We start from the raw sequence: 21151 nt of genomic DNA, 5'->3' as shown, positions 1-21151 counted from the left end.
ATTACCTTTTTATTTTTTTATTTGGATTTCCAGTACTTGAGAAATGAGAATTGGAGACTAAATGGGTTTAATTCATAGAAATATAACACTCAATGGTCCTTTTCTTTAGGCAATCCTTTTCTTCTTTTGAAATTAGTGTTAGAACAGTACAGAAATGTAGAAAGTCCTGACTATCACTGAGCGTGAACCAGAGCTCCTGCTCCCTGACCGTATCCAAATCCTTTGGGTCCGAAGTTCTTTGCATAGCATGCTGAAAAACAGAAACAAAGACAAAATTAAGCACAAATGTAGATAATTAGTGAGTGACATGTCATAGAACCAATGAGCCTTCACTATCATTGTTCAAAGAGTTCAGAAAGTTCAGATTTTGCGTCATCACCACAGATTAAACGTCGACTCTTGATCGTAATCATTCAAGAGTTTCTGGTTGATCTAGTTCTTCAGCTTGTCCCTGTTATCAGAGAAACGTCCTGAATGTATACATCAGACAAACAAACAAACAAACTCTGTGGCCCTCAAAACCACGAGCTTGAGAGGAATATTCCAGTTCATTTTTTATCTTACAGGGACATTTTGGCTCCCAAATATAAACATTTGTTTTTAATTTATCACCCTCAGGTCATCCAAGATGCAGGTGATTTTTTTTCCTCTTCAGAAGTCAATGTCAAAGTCAGAGTCAATGGCTACCGGCACATTGAGTGTCAAAAAAGCACATACATGATGGTATTTTGAGGTATTATGAAGCAAAACAATCACTCTGTGCAAGAAACGGAGCATTATTTACAACACTATAACCTGTAATCCAGAGAATCAGGCAACAAGGAAATCCAAATACTTTCTGTGAACTGGTTCTTTCAAACAGTTAGCTTCAGTTCAGTGGTTTATTTAAGTAATTATGCACAGTTGCACTATTAAAAAACACAAAGATGTTTTACATGTCTAAAGCGAATTAACTTAATCCAATCCAGTTTTGGATCAAAGTCGAACGGTTTCTTCAGTTCAGTGAATGTTTGGAGGGACTGGATCACTGAGTCAGTTCGTTCGCAGGATCAGATATTCTGGTAATTTGACTCGTTTTGGGTTGGAGTGACTGTCAGGCGTCTGAAAGTGAGTTTAGATTGAGTAACTTGTAGATCTGTGCTGAATGAGCGATGAATCGTGCCGGACGCCTCAGTCAGATCTGGTGAACCGGTTCAACTAATGGATCAAAAGAATCATTAATTCATGAACCGAGCATCACCCCGAACCGTTTGCCCGAGGCTCTGGATTACAAGTAATAATGTGGAAAATAATGTTCAGTTTCTTGCACAGAGCAATCGTTTCGCTTCATAATACCTCAATATATCACCAGGAGCCACAGGGATTAATCTAGTGTTGCTTGTAATTGCTTTTTTGACTCTAAAAGTGCCGGTAGCCATTGACTTCCAACGTATGAAACCGCAATCGGTTTCACCCAAAAATGTTCTAGTGAAGAAGAAAAAACTAAGTCACTATATCTTGGATGATCTGAGGGCGAGTACATTAACAACAAACTGATATCTTTGTGTGAACTATCACTTCATTGTTGTATATTCCCACTGATCACTTAGATCAGGATTGTCAAACGCTATTATAACTACAGATATCTGACCTTTGCAGTAGATTTCTCCATCTTTCTCCGTCTGAGTGGTGGACTCCAAACTCTTTCCACATTTGGCACAGCGAAAGCAGTTCTTATGCCACGGCTGGAAGACAGACAAGAGAAGAAAACCATGCGGTCATGAAGCTCAGATCAAGAAACGATGAGTAAACCAGCTGACATCAAGTGCTCAGGACTTCCTGGAGATTAAACAGAGAAACACACAGAAACTGGACGAAATGCTTCACACTTCAGATTCTTGGCAGTAGATCTGTTCTAGCATCTGCAAACCCTCATGCAGACATAAAGAAAGAGTTAAACTTGACATCTGTATAAATGTGTTCAACTTCTGACCCGGTGACTTCAGAGTGAATAATGCAGCTGATGTCACTGTGGGAGATCACGATACGATGAGAAATCAGGATCCCAATATGATCAGTTATGCATTACACATATTTAATAATAGTATATTCATTAGTTGGATACATGTCAGGGTTATCATTATTATCTAAAACCATTTTTTTTAATCCATTAATAATAAAAAAAGAAGTAAAAATAATAGAAATTAAATAATATTATATATATATATATATATATAAAATTATAGAATTTGTTTATATATTTTATTTATTTGTTAGTTTTAGCATTTGTAATACTTTTCCATCTAAACAAAAATGAAAAACATTTCCGTGGCATCAAGCTGAAGCTTATTTATAAAAAAGTTTTTTTTATTTTTATGATTCCCATCTGATCAGTTATGCATAAAATACGTAATAATATTTATTAGTTGAATATCATTATCATTAACTAGAAACGTCTGACAGAATCCATTACTTGAAACAAAATATACATAAATTGAAATAAAACAAATATATTAAAATGTGTATGAAATAACCACTGATGTTAAACAATACATAATTGCATTATATTTATTTAAATTTACCCAAAATTAAAATGTATTTAACTATACATATAATAATTAATACATATTAATTATTATATATGTATATAATACAACAAAAAAACGTGTATGCATGTATGAATGATATATTAATATATTGTTAAAGTCTGAGAGTGATGATAGAGATACAATAACAGTTCATGTGCTTCCAGAGTTTTTTTTTTCACTTTAGTTAAAGGTGCTGTAAGTAAGTTTTTGACTCTACTAAAGCATAAAAATACTATAATTTGCAGAGATTTAAGAAACATGCTAAGTTTACATACTTGTTTATCTGAAAAACAATGTTTCAGTCCATTATTCTCCTTTGAAAATGTGTGTTCCGGCCCAGAATGTCGGTCTTTGTTTTGGTTTGTGAAACCCATCTACTCCCAGTTTATCCGATTGTATTTCAGCACGGGTTGCGGAAAACTCAGCGCATTACATTTCATTTATCATCAAGTGCACTCGTTCCTGTTTTTGTTGTCAATCTGGCAACCTGTGCATGCATTAAGTCTGAGGAGGAGGGGCCAGGTGAATAAAACCCCTCTCTAATATTTTGAATTTGGACTGCAATACCTAGTTCAACCACTCGGTGTCAATCCTACATACAGCACCTTTAAGTTAGGTTTTTGCATTATAATTACATTTGTTCAGTTACATTAAATCCCTGGGCCTGTGGTTGAAAACCATAGGTCAAGATCAACAAATATCAAAAAACCTTATTAAACGTTTCTTAATTTTCTAAATCTTTGAAATAATTTCTTCGAGTGTCTGATTGGAAACGGTTTGTTATTGTAGTACTACATTAACATACACTGATGATTCTTGTATGTGCATGAAGAAAGCAAACACTGATGTGGATATAAGTGTGTGTAATGTCTGGGTTTGATTTTTGCCCTCTGATCGTCTCACCTTCCCAGCGCTCATCACTTTCTCAGCAGCGTACACGGACTCTCCACAGCGCCCACACTTCTCCGAGCCGCCGAACTTCTGCGCCAGCTTGGACGGGTTTGGGTTTGGACTGGGTCGGTGAGTCTGGGTTCTGTGAGGACACACAGAGAGGTCAGATGCTGTTTTCTGGAGCGCAGCCTATCGAGGGGCCATGAATGAGCTGCTTTGAGTTCGGCGAGTTTGAAGAGGGCTTCTGGGTCTGTACAGGAGCGCTGCTTACATAATAGATTCTTTCATAACAATCACCTGACGGCGAGCCTGAACACACCACAGGACGGATTTGCTTCCAGAACAAAATTAATTTACACAATCCTCTAGAAATCTTATGATAATACACCACTGATCAAAAAGGAATAATAGTTTTTTTTATGTTTTTGAAAGAAGTGTCTTCTGCTAATGCAATGCTACATTTTTTTGACAAAAAAAGTATGAAACATTATTACATTTAAAAAGAGCTTTCTATTGTATTATGTTGAAATGTAATTTATTTCTGTGATGTCGAGCTGTATTTTCAGCATCATTCCTCCAGTCTTCAGTGTCACATGATCTTCAGAAATCATTATAATATGCTGATTTGCTGCTCAGGAAAACAACGGAGCAAAAATTACACTTATTTAGCAATGACATATTATACGGATCAAAAAAAAAGTGACAAAATATTGAAAAGGTTACAAAAGATTACTTTTTTTTTCCATTGAACTTTCTATTCATCAAAGAATCCTAAAAAAAAACGTATCATGGTTTCCACTTAAATATAAAGCTGTTTTCAACATTGATAATACTGAGAAATGATTCTTGAGCAGCAGATCAGCATATTATTCTGATTTCTGAAGATCATGTGGCACTAAAGACTGGAGGAATGATGCTGAACATACAGCTGTTATCACAAAAATGAATTACATTTTTATTAAATTAGAACAGTTATTTCAAATTAAAATCATATTTCAAAAAATGTATTTTGACCAAATAAATTCTGCCTTTATAAGAATAAAGGAAAAAAAAATCATATTTATTCCAAACATTTTATAAGTTGTATATGCATGTACCAAACCGCTATGACACATATGCAATAAATGATGTGCATACCATTCATTTTTTAACACTGACTACATTATAATAGAGTTATAGTGTACAGTCTATTATATTCAACTGGTTGAACTTCTTGTTGAAAAACAATAAAAAGTGCAAACACTCACTCTTCTGGTTTGATGCCCAGTCTCTCACCGCGGTCCATGTTGAGCGTTCCTGCTCCCTGACCGTACCCGTATCCTTTGGGGCCGTACTTCTTACCGTAGCAGGACTTGCAGTAGATTTCCTGGTCATGGATGGCCAGTGTGGTGCTGTCTAACCCTTTTCTACAGACCACTGGAGGAGAGAAAACACTCATTTTCTGCTGCTTTCACATGCAAAACTCATTGCTGCAATGCAACAGGTTTTAAATGGATTGTAGTATGTTGTTATGCAACTTACAAAAAGAAATAACATGCATCTCTTGGAGTTAGAGACAACCCTTTAACACAAAGTATGAGTGATAATAATAACAGCCATGCCACCACTAATAATCTATCATCATTTTAACCCTATGATTAGAGGCTAGAATGCAAGAATGCTTGATTTTGACATTGTTCCACAGAGGCGTTATTGACCCATGACAAATGAACACCGCTCATGTGGGCTGCATTGTTTTTGTTGTTTTGGTGAAAAGCACCAATCTGAAGCATGTGCATTCAGCCGTTAGTGAGATCTCACTAAAACAACCATCATAAACACATCACCGGTGTTTGAATCGGTCACTGCAGGACAAATGAGGCCAGAAAAATATTGAGAAATTTTTATTTTCGTTTATTTGAGTTTGAACAGAAATAAAACTATGACCGTCCAGTTCATATCCAATAACTTTAAATTCCCCAAAATAAATAATATTTTGCCTTAAGAAAATGAAGCACATTTAAAGGATTTTAAGCATTGCACTTTTGCAACAGCATTTATATAATAATAAAATGTTTTAGTTTTTTTTTTTAACCATTACATATACGTTTACTGATCTTAAAATGTATTTAATAATTTATTTATTGCAGTAATATGGATCACCACCAAAATATTGCTATTACAAAATAAAAAAAAAAGGTAAAATTAAATAAAAATACAATAGAAAAGAAAAAAATTTGGAGGGAAAACATGCTTAATCGTCATAAAAATAAAGGCAATGCAAAACACAATTGCTTTTCTTTTTCCTTTGATTTTGGGGTGAAATGTTTCCTGGACCTATCATGAGGTTTTTCTCTTTGACTTACTGCAGAGGAAGCAGCACTTGTGAAAACTCCTCCCGTCACACTGCACCTCTTCAGCGTGGTACACCGTCCCGCGGCAGGCACCGCATTTGTTTCCTCCACCCCAGTTTGGCATGATGAGAAACTGTGAAGAGAGAAAATACTATTAACTCTTGAGTTTAGCATAGCTTTAAAATGAAACAACTCCATCCTGCAGAGTTCAGGATCAACCTCAGGAAAAATGTTGTGAAGGATATCTCACTAGAAATTTCACTAAAAACCCACTTCAGCTGTTTGGAGTAATAAAAGACAAACTAAAGACAAAGTAAACACCCTGTAGACGTCTGGTGACCCCAACATCAAAACACACAGAGACCACCAGGAGCTCCAGCACAATGGAGAGTCAAACAGAGCCAGTGAGTCTCATTAAAAGGACAATGTCTGGAAGTAAAATTCAAAACAAGCACATGAATAAAACAGCAGTCAGACGTTTCAAAGGGTCAGTCATTCTAGTCAAATAAAATGATATCAGACCTCTCCAACAATATTCAAATAAAATGGCTAAGTGCTCATAAACGTCATCGCTTCAACTCTCCAGGAAAACATGAGCTGTTCTCTGTAAAATGAGATCATAACTTAGAATAATAAATAAATGAAGCATGAAAAGTGTGATCACAAGCTGAACAACACATGTCCAGACAAGGAGGAGGACAATCAACCATCTCAAAGCCTATATGAATGCATGCACGTATATTAATATCTCCATGACATTAGAAAAGCACAATAAATGCATGATAATTACTAATATTTTGAACCCTAACATAATGGAGAACGAATATCACGATCTATAAAGCAGTAAATTAAATAATATGAATCTGATAGCTCCTGCACCATTGTGTGTGTGTGTACGTGTGTGTAAGTGCATCAAATAGTTTGAGAACATTAATTTAACTCCCAGGTAAATATTATAATAGCCTACATGTATTGAATCCGTAAATATTAAGTACTAAACAGATACATATTAAACGTAAATAGCCTAGTACAAAAGCTGAACATAGGCTAAACACAAATAAAGCATTGCTTCCTTTAAGAGGTCATATCATATAGCCTATTGTGTCAAGTTTAAGTATTACAAAGAATGGCATCGTATCACTTCAAACGTAGCTAGAATTACATTATTTAGAGTTTTCTACCATTTAATCCAACTGAATCAGATCAAAAGTGGGCTGAATAATCAAAATCAGTTCCTCACACAGACACTTTGGCTCTTTAACACACGATGTTGTTTAAAACGCTGCTTACCTGAGTGTTTTCCAGCAGATTCCCAGAATGCTCCAGTGTGTGTGGGACTTCAGCCGACAGACTGCAATGTCATCACCAAATTACAGAGGAGAGAAGGAGGAGGAGTGTTTTAAACACACACACACACACACACACACACACACACACACACACACACACACACACACACACACACACACACACGCCTTCATCATGGGGCTGATTCAGAAATATATGCTTCATTTGAAATTTAAAGTCTTAAATGATTTATTTATATGCATGTAGAATATAAAACTGTCATATATTGTCTTTGTGCAGTGGAAACATGAACACTGAGATGCTTCTTTTTTTAAAACGAGGCTTTGTTGGGAGTGTATTACTTCATTCTTGATTTGTTCTGTCTGTAATGTGTAATTATAATTATCAGACACACCTGAGGAAGATTAATGATCTGTAACGATGGCCATTGAAATAGATGTGGGAAACTCGTTTCATCAAGAGGTTCGTTTTCCAAGAACATGCCTTTCAGTAATCGTTATAGGTATCGTGACGTTTGTTCAAAGTTATCTAGTTTTTAATAATGCTTTTAAAACGTCAGCACAAAAATTTTATTTATACGTCGTCCATGGAACGTTTCCTGCAACATTTGAACTGGCGGCTGTCAATCATTTTTTCAAATGTTTTAGAATGTTCAGAGAACATTCAAATGTAACATTCCCATATTTGCAAAATGATCAAATGGAATGTTCAGCAAGACAAATACATTTTTAACATGCTTAAAAAACTGGAGGTTTTGAAAGTTCAGAAAACATTCAGAAATATTGTTTTCATAACTCACTGGGAATCTAAACGTTCATAGAACAGATTGTGATATGGATAATGTTGACAGTTCCGCCATAACACACAGACAGGCTTCATTAATTCTAATTAACTGAGCATCCAGGACAATTTCATCCTGGTGTGTGTGAGGTGTGGTGGTGAAAGAATGTGTGTGGGAGAGCCTCCTGATGAATGACTCATTAAAACCATTCAGAACACAGCTCCTGTAATTACCCAGCATGCATCACTTGTCATTTAGACAGCGGATACACTTTGACATCAATAAAACTGACCAACATTGACCCCAGAAAGTATTTGGACATTGAATGTCACTGTGTAAACACAGTGTTTATTTGCACACTTTTTCAACCAGAACATTACTGAAAAAGAAGTTTGTTTGAAAAAAAAAAAAAGTACTGTGCATTTGGATAATTTCATATTTTAAAAACACATTTTCCTGTTTGATGTGAATAATACAGCAGCGCAGTCATTTCTTCCAGTTTCTTCATCCAGGCCTTCATCTGGAATGCACATAACACCAGAAGAAGGAATTTATAGTGAACGGCACAAGATTGGAAAGAAAGAGAGAATGAAAAACAGATGTAGCTTTGTGTCCGTCCTCCATTTATGGTCAAACTGGACTCAGGCTGAGGAATGGCACGCGTGTGAGAAACTGACACATAAGATTGGTTTATGTAGGTTTCCGTGCATGTGTCTGTTCCTGACGTGAGCTCTTTTACCCATGAAGGAGCTTCTGGAATGTCATCAGCTGTTTGACAGCTCCTTCAGTCCGTCTTCTGCCACATTTACACAGTCTACCGTATTCATCTATGATTTGTTCATTTCGTGACATATTTTGGTCTCAAACATGATTATTTTTGAGAACTCAATAGTCTTTTCTGAGGTTTTCTGGTCTGTTAATGGCAAAATGCAAGCTATTGCCATCCATAAATGGTTTATTGTGATTATAAAATGGGTTGCCAGGTGTATTTGTGTGTAAACAGCATTAATGAACATTGACATGCTGCCAAGCGTTATACTGTGTTGATCTAATTTAGAAAATTATACAAAACTATAATACAGACCACACACACACACTTCTAATTAGGGGTCTTTGCTGAGGCCTGCTCACTGTTATTAATGCTCACACTCAGTAATTTGAAGAAACCTTTTAACCATAGGAATAAAAGTTAAGTGTAATTCTGGATAAACATAGGTCTTAAATAACAAAAATAAATAAATAAACCCCTGCCGTACAGCAAGAGGTATGCAAAGAAACTCTCTAAGTTGAAACTGATATTTCAAGGTTAAAAAAATGTTTTGATTTGTTTTAATCTCTTTAAAGACAATTATTAGCAAGTAATGGGATGTCATGGTTCCATGTGTTTAAATACAGATGCACTGATAAATAATATATATATTTATATATATCACACTCTCAGAGGAGAAATTCTGAAAGATTTTCCCTTCGTTTCTGAGAAGACTCATGGAAAATATCTTGGTTATCATTTGTTTTGTATATGCTGCCATCTTGTGTTCGCACAAAATCAAGCCCTTTTGCACTCTGCTCACACCCATGAGAATAAATGCAAGATTTAACAAACAATATTACATTTTACATACATTTATTTTGTAATACATGTATGACACCTGTGTCCATACATAATATGATTGAAAATACATCTGACAAACACAGAAGCACCATACAGATTCATCAGTGCAGCTTTAAACATCCAACCAAGACGTTTAAACACTAACGGATACAAAAAACAACACGTATACAAATATTTAACGCTACGAGTCACAGTACAGTGAAGTACCTGTAAATACTGTACAGCTATAAGGATCGCGGTGCAAAATTCAATCCAGGTCCCAAAATAATTTATTACTAGTCTACTAAGAAGTTCAGACGCAAACATACTTTGTTTCCAAACAGTACAGTACTGTGATATTTCTGCTTTGCTCCAGTGACTGCGGATCATATTCACTGGTCGTTCAAGTATGTCTTTGTTTTCCGTTGGTTTCACAGATGTAGCACCTCAAACTATTACAACCATTATCACAAATACACTCAGAATTCATTCATTCTCTGTGGCGAAGGCATCATGCACCAGAAACATTTCTAAGGCACGTGGGCTTCACCAATATGGCACTTCGACAAACCGTGAGATCCCTGTGAGATAGTGAACATACTATAGAGCAGATCTGTCTAGTTATTGTTTCTCAGATGCCAATCCAGACCAATCATTCACTTTCATTTTTAAATACGTAGTGCTAAAGCTGGATTGATGATTTTAGCCTCTGGAATACTTTAATAAATAGTAACGGTAAACAAAATCAGGAAATATACTTGCAGGATGTCAAAGGAACTCCACAACACTATCAAAAGTGGCGGCGGGAAATCATAAACAGACACAAGAGTGTGTTGTAACAGACTATTTCCAATAACACACTACTGATTGTGATGTTCACTAGTTACTAAACAGGAAATGTTCATTTCCAGAGAATTATTTCAAGTCAAATTTTGTGGTGTAATGCTGTTTCTGTCTTTGGCACTCTAGCACCACAGAAGCATGAAGACACGCTGACACACATGCAGCGGCTAATTTAATCGGCTGAGGCACGCTCGATGTCCAGCCTCCTCTGGGCGGAGCCTCTCTTGCGGGCCGCTGGTGGTGTGCTGAGACACCCAAAGGCTCCAGGCGTCTCGAAGAAAGATTTGGACCCCCCTGCCGCTTCCTTTGGGGTCACAGGAGTCTGAAACAGCAGAAGTGAGAAGGTCAGAAACTCTGTAGACAATGTCTGTTATTGCATATTATTATTATCTTTTTTTAAACAGTAAAGATGCACCAACATTATAAAAATGTTAATTTAGCAAAAAACTAAAGGAAAAAATTATTTTATAATGATTCATTAAAATTATTTGCTTATATTTATTAATCAACACTAAATTTGCATATATTTGAATTGCACCAAGACAGTTTTATATCAGCTTTTTAATGACATAATTATGTTTCTATACCAATTAGTTGTTCAGATATAAACATTTCAACTGTGGCTGTAATAAAACCTTTTTTCAACTTAAATCAAATGTGCAAAAACATTTTCAAATAACTTTTATTCACATTTCCATTAAGTTTTAACAAAACGTTATTTCTGAACATTCAGTTTGCTTTTTAAAATGTAAAAAAAAAAAAAAATATATATATATATATAAAAAAAAAATATATATATATATATATATATATATATATATATATATATATATATATATACATATAGGGAACATTCCATTGTATCTTTTTGCAAACATTATGAGAATGTTACTTTTGTATGTTTTCTGAACATTCTAAAACAAGTGGTTACATTTAAAAAAACATTACATACACATCCATCAAAAAAACATTCTATGAATGGTGTAAAAAACAACAACATAAATGTTTTTTTTTTTTTTTTTTTACACCATTCATAGATAGTTCATATATATAAAACAACAACAAAAAAAAACATTTTGTGCTAATATTTTTTGAATATAATTAAGGACCAGATAACTTTGAAGGTTCTGTTAAAGTAACTTTAAAAAAGTTAACTGGGAATCGACAGACTAAAAGAGCTCAGTTCATCCAGCCAGGCATTAAAAGCGAGAAATGATCATGTCTTCCTGTTGCAGACGGAAACAGGAAACTCAGTGCATCACTAAAGAGCAGTGTAGTGAGCTGACCTGTGTTTGCGCTGGTTCAGGGCTTTCTTGTGCTCGTGGTCCCTCTGGAGAGAGTGTGGCTGCTGGTAATCTGTGCCCATGATGCTCGGGGCTGTTCAGTGTTTCCACCACACCAAACGCCCCTCCTGCCATCACAAAACGAGCCGGCGACAGCACGGTGGGCACGCTGAAACTCAGACCGCTGCTGGCAGCCCCCTCAGCGCCAGAGGTGGGCGATGCACCCGCTATGAGGGGCGAATGCACCAAAAAATACGGCATGGCTACAGCTGGCACGCCACCCTGTGTGTGTCCCGCCGGCATGAGGAAGTTCAAACCGTTCAGACCTGAGAATCATGAGAATGAGTGTGTAATCAGAAAGACTGAGTACGTTTACATGGACAACAATATCTGAACACGATTAAGACAATACTGTAATTAAGTATGCGAACTGAGATTTCTGATCTGGCTAAAGTCATACTCAAAGAAAACATAAATCGAATTAAGACATGTGGAGTATCCCTGTTTGAGTTGCATTATTGAAGTCCACTACACACCTTAATCACACTATTACTGTCATGACAAATAATTAGCTGCTCTTGAAGCATTCAGTAAATAAAAAACTAAACACCCAAAACACAGATTAGAAACGATAGCAGGGAAGAATGCATCGTATTTCTGGGGAACCGAGGAAACGGAGCTCGAGCTGTCGATGTCAATAAATGAAAACAGTGGCTTTGTAACACACCTATACTCTTTCAGAGTCCATCATTTGTCCTGAGCAGTGGCATATGTGAATAATGGCAGTAAAAACAGGAGTGAAGAGCTTTGCTTTTGATATGTATACATGAAGTCCTTCCTCTAGTTATTGGAAATGCACATGAAAAAAGTACTCAATGACATTGACTGCTCAGGTGTTGTGTACCTGCTGTGTTGGGAACATAGAGGTAATGAGAGGACAGCACTCCTGCATCTTCCTCATTCGTCGGCCCGAACGAGGCCTCGTCCCACGGAGAACCATCTCGAGAGCAGACTGGAGACCTTCTCAGACTCTCAGTCTCACCCTGCGACACATTCACAAAAATCAAATTACAGGTTTCATAATGACAGTGTATAATAACCCCCAGTAATATGCAGAAATATGTATATGCACAGTTTTAATCTGATTCATAACACCCACCGTTTCACTTTCTATGGAAGCAGAGCGTTTGCTTCGTTTAGCTGCCTGATCATCCTCCTCTTCCACTCGTCTCTCTCTCTTCTTCAGATGTTCTTCCCTGTGGCCTGAGACGGGTGACTTCTGGCCGACGGCGTCTGGGACGTGTCCGCCGTACACCATGAGCAGGGGCGTCTGTGGCAGACCGGGCAGGAACGCTAACGGGTGAGGAGCGAACTGGGCAGAAACAGGATGTGATGTATACGGGACGTCCATCTGAAGAGGGACTGCCAGTGATGCCAGTCCAGGAGACAACACTACAGGACTTCCACTCGCCGGGACACTACAAATGACACAGCAGTTAGTGATCAGTGCTGATGCTGTTCATTTGAACCTAAAATAGCTGTAGTTACCGTATTTTCCGGACTATAAGTTGCACTTTTTTTCATAGTTTGGCTGGTCCTGCGACTTATAGTCAGGTGCGACTTATTTGTCAAAATTAATTTGACATGAACCGAGAGAAATGAACCAATAGAAAACATTACCGTCTCCAGCCGCCAGAGGGCGCTCTAATGCTGCTCTGTGCTCCTGTAGTCTACACTGAATGCATAGAGCGCCCTCTGGTGGCTGTAGACTGTAATGTTTTCTCTTGGTTCTAAATAAATGCGACTTATACTCAGGTGCGACTTATAGTCCGAAAAATACGGTAATTAAAGTAAAGCTGAAATAAAATCAAATATAAACACTATATGAATTTAACAAAGTAGATTGTTGCATTGACAACTAAATGAAAAACATACGTTTAAGTTAAGGTACTCTAATTTTCTAAAAATAACACACACACACACAAAAGTACCATGAAAATAGAAAATCTAAAGATAAAAGCTGATTCAAAATATTGATATATTCTAAATAAGAATGCAATTACTGAAAATCTAATTAAAATCAAAATGAAATCCGAAAATCCCTCCCAAAAAGCTAATTAAAAATGTCATGTTCTAATAAGAGAAATCAAACGAAAATAAAACTGAAAGTTTGAAAATAAAAGCCACTTCAGAAAGTTATTATATGTAACTAAAAATACAATGATAATACAACTAAAATACAATGTCAAAAAAAAATCTGAAATTTTCTAATTAATTAAAGCTAATTAATTTGTTTAAGTTGAAGTACTAAAATTAGTAAAACTGACATAATAAATTAATGCTTAATAAAGGTACAAATATATATATATATATATATATATATATATATATATATATATACAAATGACAAAAGCACAACAGAATTTAAATGAAAACCGAAAATCTAAAAATAAAACTTAATTTAAAATATTATTTTAAATACCATAATGTACTGTAAAAATGAATTTGAATTTTGAAGTTGACATTTTATAAGAAAATATTAGTTTTTCCAACTTGAAAATTTTGTCTAATCAGTTTTACCTCACCATCTCTTTGTATTTTTTGTGAAATTTACTAGCGATTTCTTTTCATTGTAGTATATATTTAACACTGAATGAACATTGTTAGTAATAAAAGGCACAATGGCACAATGGTTATGTTTCGCGTTTGAACCTACAGCATTTCAGCCTAGATCTTTTCCCAGTGTTTGTAAACGACTAAAGTTAAAGATGTGTAAATCTACACAGCTGCACTCACCCGTCTCCGAACCGCAGCTGACACACTGCGCTGGTGTTCTCTCTCTTCCTAGAATAATCCACCGGCTCGTCTGAAAACACAAACACAAAAATCACTGCCTTAACTACATTTACAAACAAATGCAACATTATGGAAAGTGTTCAGCTCAGCTCTCACCCGTAGAAGGTCTGTGAGGCGTGCTGGGGGCGGAGCTTATCCGCCTCTGATTGACAGGAGGTGCAGGAATGACTTGAAAGGAGGAGTGACGCATCATCTTCTCCCGTCGTTCCCCGGCGGTGCAGATCTGAGCCGCTGAGACTCTCAAATCATCTGAATCTAAAAGACATGCAACAAATAATCACACTGAAGAGACTAAAAAGCTAATTTCAAGTGTGTAACCCTTTTAAAGGCACAAACTGTACCTTTTTACCACAAGAGGTCACATTTTCAAAACTATAACAAAGGTGATGCTTGACGACGCAATGAAGGAGCATCAAGTGCACTGAACAAAAACTCATCTGAATGCCTCTGATTGGCCATTGCATTCATATACTCAACAGATTCACGTGTGATTGGCTATAATGCACAACACTGTAAAAGCACGCAAAAAATAATGGTGCAACCTTAAGCAGATGTAAATTTAATGCTGCTGTCAACACTTTTCATTTTATTTGTGAAAGACGTAATGGAAGTGCACAACTGCATGAAATATATAACACTGTGCATGTAGTTTTTGCTAATTTTATGTATGGAAACCTTTTCACATACTGTGTCTTTAAACCGACTGTGACTGCGCCAACACATAAAACCAAGCGATTTTCATGTTATCATTACTCTTCAACTGTTTGCATTATCAAAAATGGCTCCTGAAATGCAATTTTTGGCAATGACGTCAGATTTCCAGGAGAGCGGTAAGGAGTTTTGAATTGCATAAATTAATCAAAGAAACAAACAAAAACATAGTTAAGGAGGAATAAACAGCACAAAAATGACTGTGTGTATGGGTGTGTATTTATATGCATGCAAGTGTATTTGTGTGTGTGTGAACAAAAAAGCCTCCTGAATAAAAATTGTGCAACCCAATGCCACAAAAAGATGTGTATATATGTAATATGGTTGAATTTTCAAGTATGAAGTGTTGGATCATGATTTTGCTCTTTTATTTTTTTGTCTATTTAAATTCTGTTTACAAACTCACCAAACAACATTAATGATCAATTTTCAAAAAAACTAACAAAAAAACTACTTAACCCCTGAAAATAGCACATACTGTTTGAGTTTTTGTCAAATACATAAAATGTGTGAAAATGGCCTATTTTCCCCTCAGGACTTTCAGGGGTTAAACAAGACGTACCGCTGCTGCTGTGGAAATCGGCGGGTCCGATCCATTTGAAGACAGGTTTACGACTCTTTTCCTCTCGCTCTTGAAGTTTCTTGATCAGATTCAGGCTGGTCAGGACATTCGCGATATCATACAAACGTCTCACCTTAGCTAAACAAACACAGAAAGGATTCTGAGCTATTCTTACATCAATAATGGAATGCATATTATTTTTAACATTAAAATCGTCTTACTTTTATATTTGCTGTGGCTGGACTCATCCTGGCCCTCTTCGATCAGGATCTTAGCAGCTGTGTCGAGGGTAACGGTCCGTGTTTTGGACACCAGAAACAGCATGACAAACTTCTGGCTCATGATACGGAGTGATTTATCCTTTCGTCTACTGGACGAGACGTTCGCTGTACGAGAGAAATAAACCATGCTCACAACACTATAAAACATGTCAAACTTGGCATTCCAGGCATCAATGCATTCGTTTGCATTCGGGGAATCATACAGCAACTTAAAAAAAAAAAAAAAAGAGTAAAAAAAGGTCAGGAATTATGCTTTTTCAGTTTTAACAATTGTGGGGTCAGGCGATTATTTCGAATTTAAAGTTCTGACATTATCATATCGCTAAGAACTTCTTTTATCTAGAACGACAGATTTTTACAATGCCGTCTCGTGCATGAAAAAAAAAATACGATGGAAGACATGAATAAAGGATGAGTGAATAAATCTGAGGGGACTGGCAGCAGAAAATCAAGAGTTAGTGGATATGAGGAATGGCTTGATTGCTCTTTGAATTTGCTCTTGACCTCATGATGGGACGGTAATAAGCTTTTGTTAGAAAGGAAAGCTGTTGCTTAGAGACATCGGCCACATGGGACAAGAAGCCAGCGAACACAATAACCACATCAGAGGATCCAGACGAAGACAGCAGGATGCTTCATCTCTTTATAAAGACATCAGACTCAAGAAACACAGAGATTCATCTAAATGCTCAAATCTAGGGAAATTAAGCTACTGGGCAAACAAAAAAGATATAGATTTGAGACATCTGGGCGTATTAAAATCAATCGCCTCGGACAATTTTAAAGTGCATTTGTATTATACTAAATAATTTAACAGAATGACTGTTGTTTAAGGGGCCTTTTATTTCATCAGCAGATCATTTTTGAAGCAGAGATTTTAAATAGCATCCATATTTCCTAATGTGCATTAAAAAAAAAATAAGTTAGAAAAATTGGATGGAAAAAATTATACACTAGAGCATTTTTGGTAAAAAAAAAATGTTTTTGTTAAACACAAAAATACAGTAAATTTAAAATGCCAGAATTAACAAAACTACTTTCTAATTTCTACATTTGTCCAATAGAAAAAAAACACAAGATAGTTACTACTATTACTGCTGTTGTGATAATATCTTATTAAAATTTGAACTAATTTGTATTTTTAGATTTGTTTCTTTTAAGTAATTTTGCTGTGTGTTTGTTAGTTGGTCATATTTTCTTTTTTTTTTTTATATAAAAAAGTCTATATTGGTTTTATTTGTTGTTGTTATTTTAGTATACTAAGTTGCCGCTTTGGCAACTAGCTGAAATAAAATAAGTCATTTTCATGTATTATTTCAGTTAAAGTTTTTTCAAATAAAGATAGTTTTTGGTTATGATTTTAGTTTTAAGTAAATATCAACATCGCCCGATTTATATTATTAGAAATAGAAAGGCAAACATTTGAACACTTTCTTGTTTGCCGTTAGCATTCAACAAATACGCATTTATATAATTTAATAAAATCTTTGAACGACTAATGAACATTTGATTGCACAAACTTCGTTGGATCCAGTTTTGAGACCTTGTGAAGTGTGCATTTGTATCCTGCAGGGTCGAGTGTGCTCTGTGTAACGGTCGATCGACTAACTTTAAACTCGCATTTTTAAGTTATGCTGTGCTTAATATATATATATATATATATATATGTCTCAGTCACACTGCTTTCCAAATATCGTTATCGGCAGTAAAAAAAAAAACCTGATATTGATCACTTATAACGAATACTTCAAAAAAAAGTATGAGCAGGAATAACTGTGTGTCATACCGTGTGTGTTTTGCATGTGGTGGGCGGCACACGGGCTGCTTCCTTCTCTCTGGTCCATCTGCAGATGGTAGCCCTGCTCACGTCCCGTCTGATGGAGATCCTGCAGGGTCTGTGGCAGAGCTGAGCGTCCGTGCCACACGTACAGGTTCTTAGCCACTCTGCTCACCAGCATCAGAGACTCCAGCACGTTCACAATGTCGTAGATGCGTCGCCTCTCAACGCCTGCGTCACACAGAGACAGTCACTTAACAGCATTTTTTACTTTGGCCGATGTGGAAATGACTTTTATTTGAATGGCTTACAGGACTTTTATTTTGTGCATGAAAACTGTTCACGAAAGTAAATGGTCAGTATATGAAAAAAATAGTTTAGCGTTTGCTTTTCTATTATTAGTAATAGATTGGTGCACACTTTAATACATTCTCATTGTAATGTGGGGTTTGGGTTTTGTTTCATGTCTTTTATTTCGGAGTTTAGTCATGGTCCTTGTTCTGTCATGTTCTGTCTGTGTGTCAAGTTCTGATTGGTTCTTTGGTTCATGTTCTGATTGGTTCTTTGGTTCGTCTGTCATGTTCTGATTGGTTCTTTGGTTCGTGTGTCATGTTCTGATTGGTTCTTTGGTTCGTCTGTCATGTTCTGATTGGTTCTTTGGTTCGTCTGTCATGTTCCGATTGGTTCTTTGGTTCGTCTGTCATGTTCCGATTGGTTCTTTGGTTCGTCTGTCATGTTCCGATTGGTTCTTTGGTTCGTCTGTCATGTTCCGATTGGTTCTTTGGTTCGTCTGTCATGTTCTGATTGGTTCTTTGGTTCGTCTGTCATGTTCCGATTGGTTCTTTGGTTCGTCTGTCATGTTCCGATTGGTTCTTTGGTTCGTCTGTCATGTTCTGATTGGTTCTTTGGTTCGTCTGTCATGTTCTGATTTTTTCTCCTAGTAATGTGTCATGTTTCCTTATTGGTTGGTTCTTGTCATGTGACCCTGACTGTTTGCTATAAGTAGCCATCATGTTGCCTTGTGCTTTGTCATGTATTGAATGTATTTATCCTGAGTCAAGTCAAGTCAAGTCTTTGTTTGGATAACTTTGTTTAAATAAATCTGCACTTGGATTCATCACTACGCTCTTCTTAAGCAAACACATATGTATTTGTAAAAATACTAGAATTTATTACAGAATCAAGAAGTTGCCATCTAAAGTATGAATCTGTTTATTTTTCAGATTTTGTTTGGATCAAATTCTTCAAAATTTTCTAATAACTCGCTTTCAAATAATATGTTACTAATTTTGTAAATATTATTAAAAATAAATACATGAATCTGTTACTTATTTTTTCATGCAGTTATTTTTCCAAACTTTTTATTTTAAAATATTTTTTAAATAATTAATGTATTAATAATTTAATAAATTACTGAAAGTTGCCATCTGAAGCATAAATCTGTTTATTTTTCCAGATATATTTTATCAAGTTCTACTTATTTTTTCATATAATTAATTCGCTACTCTCATTACTTTAACATGTTTAACAGTTCTGTATAACAATTATTATACAAAACTTTTATAGAAAGAAAGCAACTTGTATATGAAAAAAAGTGTTTGCTTTTCTATTATTAGTAATAGATTGCTATAATTCTTTCTCATCTACCGTCAAATTTTAAACCAAATAGTTTAACATCACATATATATATATATATATATTTCTGCCCTATCGAACCACTAGTCATTACATTGTATTTTACACAGAAATAAGGGATTTGATTGTGATTAAGAGTTATTTTCTCTTACTCAAGCGTGAGGCCACCTCATCCAGAGAAATATTAATGCCTTCAGAGGTTTCTGGGTAATCAGGGTACAAGGCCAGAAATTTTTGACACAAAAGCCCCAAACTCTTCTGTTTACGGCTGGGCCTCCTCTCAGAATCATCTGACGCTTCATACTGCAATAAAGAGAGATGAAACGTATTAAAACATATTTAAGATTAAATGCATGCTCTAAGTTCCCCAGCATTAGACTGATTTAGACTTCTTTTGATACCTGACACGAGTCGTCGAGTTCTTCCTCTTCATCCTCCTCTATAGCCTTCTCTTCATTCTCAAGGGGTCTGAAGAGGGTTTTCTTCATGTCTCTGTCACGGATATCTGGGCTGGCGGCGCTGATCAGCATCTTCAGGTTGGCTGTCGGGGTCCAGGGGTCCGGATGGACCCTCTCTGTGTGTTTATTGGGGGTCATATGGGTGATATCTGGGCTGGAAACTCTCTTATGTCCATTCACAGGCTCACACTTCAGTGGGGTCATTTTCCTTCGGTCCATGCAGATGTTCTCCTGAAATCATGGCATTCGTTTTATACACCAAACAAGACAAAAGATGCATAATCATGCTTTATTACATTCAGATCTCTTACTTTCTGCTCATTGATGTTGCCAGTTTCACTCTTATTAACTAGTGTTCTCACACTAAGCAAATCCTTTAACGTTAAACACTTCATCTCCATCTAAAATAAGAAAAAATAGTCATAACCAGTACATTACTTTTAAGCTATCAGTAAATTAGTTATGTTATTATATATGAATGACACCGTTAAATTAATATCTGTCAACATATAATACCAAAAGTTTGACGTTATATAGTATGTTATATACAGTAAGTCTGCTTAAATTATATATCTGAATATAAATAAACTAATATGTAAAGTATTAATGTGATGTTTGTTACTAACTTATAAAAAGTTGCCAAAAGTTACTTCTAATCAAAAACACTGCGTTATCAGCTTTGGTATTATATTACATAATATCATACCGTATTAAGTAAGAATCATAGAACTTATTAATGACTAATAATCACGTTTTTAAAAAAGTGAGGTAAGATCTGATGACACTGGCGAGGTTTTGGCGCAAATATCGTCACTAGTTGCCTGGTAGCCAAACTAATCAGATTCAAAGAATAAAAAATGATTCAGCTTTTTAAGTAATTTATTTCGATATGATTGTCACAATATATACATATATATTATTTCCATAAATTTAACGTTAGATCATGCAAGTCAGATCAGATAAATAGAAGATTTAACCCAATATTCTTACCTTAAAAGTTCCGTCCTTGGAATATAAGTATCCGATGGACCTAAATAAATCCTTGGAAAAGATTTATGCTTCCTTTTCCTCTTTAAATAAGCATAATTTTCACTAAATAAGATCTGAACTAGTCATCTTCGTCCTACAAACTAGTATGAATCACCCGCTAAGCTTGTTTCTGGCGCTTTTAAGCGTTCCGCCCTCCCTCAGCCAATCACGTTGCCGCTATGAAAATATATCGACGGTGATTGGCCGAGCGAGGAGGAAACGTCTCAAAGCGACCATCGTAGCCA

At 35.9% G+C, this 21151-nt stretch overlaps 2 protein-coding genes across 3 annotated transcripts; both read right to left on the bottom strand.

Annotated features, from left to right (window-relative positions):
* Positions 1-7226, bottom strand: LOC113059610 (cysteine and glycine-rich protein 2-like). Its single transcript, XM_026228159.1, has 6 exons — positions 7082-7226; positions 5804-5924; positions 4706-4874; positions 3471-3600; positions 1631-1724; positions 1-250 (listed from the first exon to the last, which is right to left on the bottom strand). Exons 2-6 carry the CDS (start codon positions 5913-5915, stop codon positions 174-176), a joined length of 582 nt encoding a protein of 193 aa, XP_026083944.1. The 5' UTR covers positions 5916-5924; positions 7082-7226; the 3' UTR covers positions 1-173.
* Positions 7227-9549: 2323 nt separating this feature from the next.
* On the bottom strand, positions 9550-21024 carry e2f7 (E2F transcription factor 7). Of its 2 annotated transcripts, XM_026228149.1 has the most exons (13): positions 20868-21020; positions 20189-20278; positions 19821-20108; positions 19572-19722; positions 17794-18015; positions 15948-16112; positions 15727-15864; positions 14550-14708; positions 14394-14463; positions 12757-13075; positions 12502-12640; positions 11601-11923; positions 9550-10636 (listed from the first exon to the last, which is right to left on the bottom strand). In XM_026228149.1, the coding sequence occupies exons 2-13, from the start codon at positions 20276-20278 to the stop codon at positions 10487-10489; spliced, it is 2214 nt and encodes a 737-aa protein (XP_026083934.1). In that variant the 5' UTR covers positions 20868-21020; the 3' UTR covers positions 9550-10486. The 2 variants fall into 2 exon arrangements, with proteins under 2 accessions (XP_026083934.1, XP_026083938.1); XM_026228153.1 differs by lacking the exon at positions 20189-20278 and having other exon boundaries at positions 20868-21024.
* Between the last annotated feature and the right edge of the window lie 127 nt (positions 21025-21151).

The sequence above is a fragment of the Carassius auratus genome, chromosome 4 (assembly GCF_003368295.1).
Source record: "Carassius auratus strain Wakin chromosome 4, ASM336829v1, whole genome shotgun sequence".
NCBI classification, from domain to species: Eukaryota; Metazoa; Chordata; class Actinopteri; order Cypriniformes; family Cyprinidae; genus Carassius; species Carassius auratus.
Note: the sequence above shows the minus strand (reverse complement) of the source record. Positions and strands in the feature narration are given on the sequence as shown.

What these genes read in the sequence shown, in the direction of transcription:
- e2f7 (XM_026228149.1), bottom strand. Translation starts at nt 20,278, where the DNA reads ATGGAGATGAAGTGTTTAACGTTAAAGGATTTGCTTAGTGTGAGAACA. An exon ending in CAGCCACAGCAAATATAAAA is followed by an intron (nt 15,865 to 15,947) that starts GTAAGACGATTT and finishes GTGTTTGTTTAG; the next exon opens with CTAAGGTGAGACGTTTGTAT. An exon ending in CTGAACCAGCGCAAACACAG is followed by an intron (nt 10,637 to 11,600) that starts GTCAGCTCACTA and finishes CTGCTGTTTCAG; the next exon opens with ACTCCTGTGACCCCAAAGGA.
- LOC113059610 (XM_026228159.1), bottom strand. Translation starts at nt 5,915, where the DNA reads ATGCCAAACTGGGGTGGAGGAAACAAATGCGGTGCCTGCCGCGGGACG. An exon ending in AAGTGATGAGCGCTGGGAAG is followed by an intron (nt 1,725 to 3,470) that starts GTGAGACGATCA and finishes TCTGTCTTCCAG; the next exon opens with CCGTGGCATAAGAACTGCTT. An exon ending in TGGAGAAATCTACTGCAAAG is followed by an intron (nt 251 to 1,630) that starts GTCAGATATCTG and finishes TCTGTTTTTCAG; the next exon opens with CATGCTATGCAAAGAACTTC.